Source organism: Micromesistius poutassou (genome assembly GCF_964030765.1).
Source record: "Micromesistius poutassou genome assembly, chromosome: 15".
Lineage (NCBI taxonomy): Eukaryota > Metazoa > Chordata > Actinopteri > Gadiformes > Gadidae > Micromesistius > Micromesistius poutassou.
The window spans coordinates 15,288,292-15,290,791 of record NC_140285.1 but is presented as its reverse complement, the minus strand read 5'-3'; the positions used below and the strand labels follow the sequence as shown (position 1 = coordinate 15,290,791).

General features: G+C 44.8%; 1 protein-coding gene across 1 annotated transcript in view; it reads left to right on the top strand.

Moving 5' to 3' along the window:
* Nucleotides 1-2,500, top strand: part of rapgef3 (Rap guanine nucleotide exchange factor (GEF) 3) — a gene marked incomplete at its 3' end in the record, with an annotated part of 17,220 nt that overhangs the window by 7,397 nt on the left and 7,323 nt on the right. The window contains exons 3-5 of the mRNA XM_084480245.1: nt 1,017-1,123; nt 1,224-1,345; nt 2,442-2,500. The exon at nt 2,442-2,500 is cut by the window's right edge and continues 182 nt beyond it. Coding sequence (XP_084336371.1) covers nt 1,017-1,123; nt 1,224-1,345; nt 2,442-2,500 — 288 coding nt within the window. The remainder of the gene's footprint in view (nt 1-1,016; nt 1,124-1,223; nt 1,346-2,441) is intronic.

Here is a 2,500-nt window from a genome sequence, read left to right as displayed (position 1 = left end):
TGTTTGTTTTTGTGTCCAATCAAGTCTCGCTCAAGGAGAAGTCTCACGAGAGTTGGGCTCTGCAGGAACAGAGCGTTGGAGAAAGCTGGAGAAAGTGCTTGTTTTGTTAGGCTACAGAAAGGGTAGCTTACTGTTATCTAAAAGATTGGGTCAAGGAGAGTTGAGATGTTAACGACAATAGGGAAATTTCCTGCAGCGACGAGACAGAGCAAGAGCAAGAGTTCCCATTGACAGGCATTATTGGAGGTACATCAACGGAGAACGTGCTTTCTGTGCCGGCCAGTGGATGTACTATGTCCCAGGGCTCACAGTTGTGGGAGAGTTAAAACCAGCCATTTATTTTCTGGCTTTTGTTTGATTAATTTTCACCATCCTGCCTCCTACACTCTACAAATTACAGTCAGGCACCCACACAGTTCTCTGCTCACAACCGTGGATGCGCGTTTCACCTCACATGCTTTCCATGAGCGTGCTTGCTCTCTGTCTCTCTCTCCCTGTCTTCCCCCCCCTCTCTCTCTTTCTCCCCCTCTCTCACTCTCTTTCCCCCTCTCTCTGAATTTCTATCGCTCCGATGCGGAAGCACTGATGAACACTTTGCTCTCTCATAGCCCTAGCCTCTGTTTTCCACCAACAAACTGTAGAAGCGTGTTGTTTGTGGGAAGCTTACCATCTGTATATTCTCATTATAGCTCTTGTTGCCAGCTCTCGCTCTCTCTGTTGTCTATATGAATCTCCTTGTTTTTCATCTCACCTCATCTCACTCTCTCTCCCCCCTTTCCCTCTTCCTCTCTCTCTCTCTCTCCCTCTCTCTCTCTCTCCCTCTCTTCTCTCTCCTCCTCTTTCTTTCTCTTTCTATTTCTCTCACTCTCTCTCTCCCTCTCTCTTCTTCTCTGTCCCTCTCTCGCTCTCTCTCGCTCTCTCTCTCTCTCTCTCGGTCATCCTCAAACTCATACATGATGCAAAGCTCTTGACGAACTTCATGGTTGGTCTTCTCTTTCCTCCTCCCGCTGATGTAGTTTCTGTCAGATCGCATCCTGAAGGCGGCGAGGGTGGTGTACAGCAGCTTGATAGAACGCAACCCCACCCTGATCCGTGACCGAAAGCACCACCTGAAGACGTACAGGTACTGGTGTCCTCTTCCTCCTGACACCGTGACGGTGTCTCTGGCTCCGATAGCAGCTTCATATTAAAACTCAACCTGTTTCCTCATCTCACGTCTGTAGACAGTGCTGCTCAGGTAAGGAGCTCGTCGATTGGCTGCTGAAGCTCAACGAGGGCGGCCAATCAAGGAGCCAGGCGGTCGGCATGTGGCAGGTGTTGGTGGATGAACGCATTCTTGTTCACGGTGAGTGGCAACCAGAGGTGCATTGTGAATAACAATGGATACAAACCTTTCAACGCCTGCTCCGTCAAAACAGTATCGTATCGAAGCAAACCGCTGCCATAAGGTTAATGAATTTTAAAAGCCATTGCATATTGTATGTGGAGGCTCTGTTAAGTTCTCCGCTGTATGTCAGTCATGTAACTCGGACCTCAATAAACACAGGGGTTTTACGGAGTTGAAAAACCTTCATAACACACCATAACAGCTATGATGATAGCAGTCTGTTGGATAACATTCAGTCTCCATTGCTTAGGCCTGTCGTTGGAATGCACTGGTACTTCAGTTTGAATTTCTATGGCTTGCATTATCTGGTCCGTATTTTGACCACTTATAAATGAATAAATGAATGAATGAAAATCATATTTTGAATATCTGCAACATGAATGTTTGTATCTGAATATGTGAGCATTGATAACATTTTTTCAAAATCATGTTTTTGAAATAGTACAACTTGAAATGCAATAAGCCTAGTGGCAGTGAAGGCTTACAAAATATTTATTTTTAATTTATTATTATTTGTTGTTGTGCTTGTTAGTATGGATTTTGAGAATAGCAAAACGTCTCCAGCACCCCCGCACAGTATTTTCATAAATGTGCAATTAGCCTGAATTGCGATGAGCTGAGTGCCATGACATGTTTGACAATGTTTCCTCGCTCACCACAGTATTCAGACACCACTCGTGGTTTTGTGATGAGGTCGTTGTCATCCAGCATCAAATGGAGGCTAAAATGCCCCACTGCAATCAGGACAGAAATACTTCACCAGAGAACGAAATGACCCAGAATAATGGCGCATTTAGCAGAGATAAGAATTATGATAATTTAGCTTGCTCTCAAGCTAGGGGCTATTTGGTCCACCCGATTTGACACTTTGAAATGCCACTCCACTTTTCGGGTCCTCACTCAGTATCTTCGTTTTAGTATTTATGTTTAAGCTCTCTATGTTTTTCTTTGGGTTGTAATCAGTACATTTTCAACAGTGGTCGTAATCAGTACATTTTCAACGGTCCTAGATGCCTTATCCAGAATATCTTCTGCCATTTGTGCTCATATCTAGTGAAACAAGAGCTGAACTACCACGACAAGGACACCCAGTTCTACCGCTTCCTGGAGTCT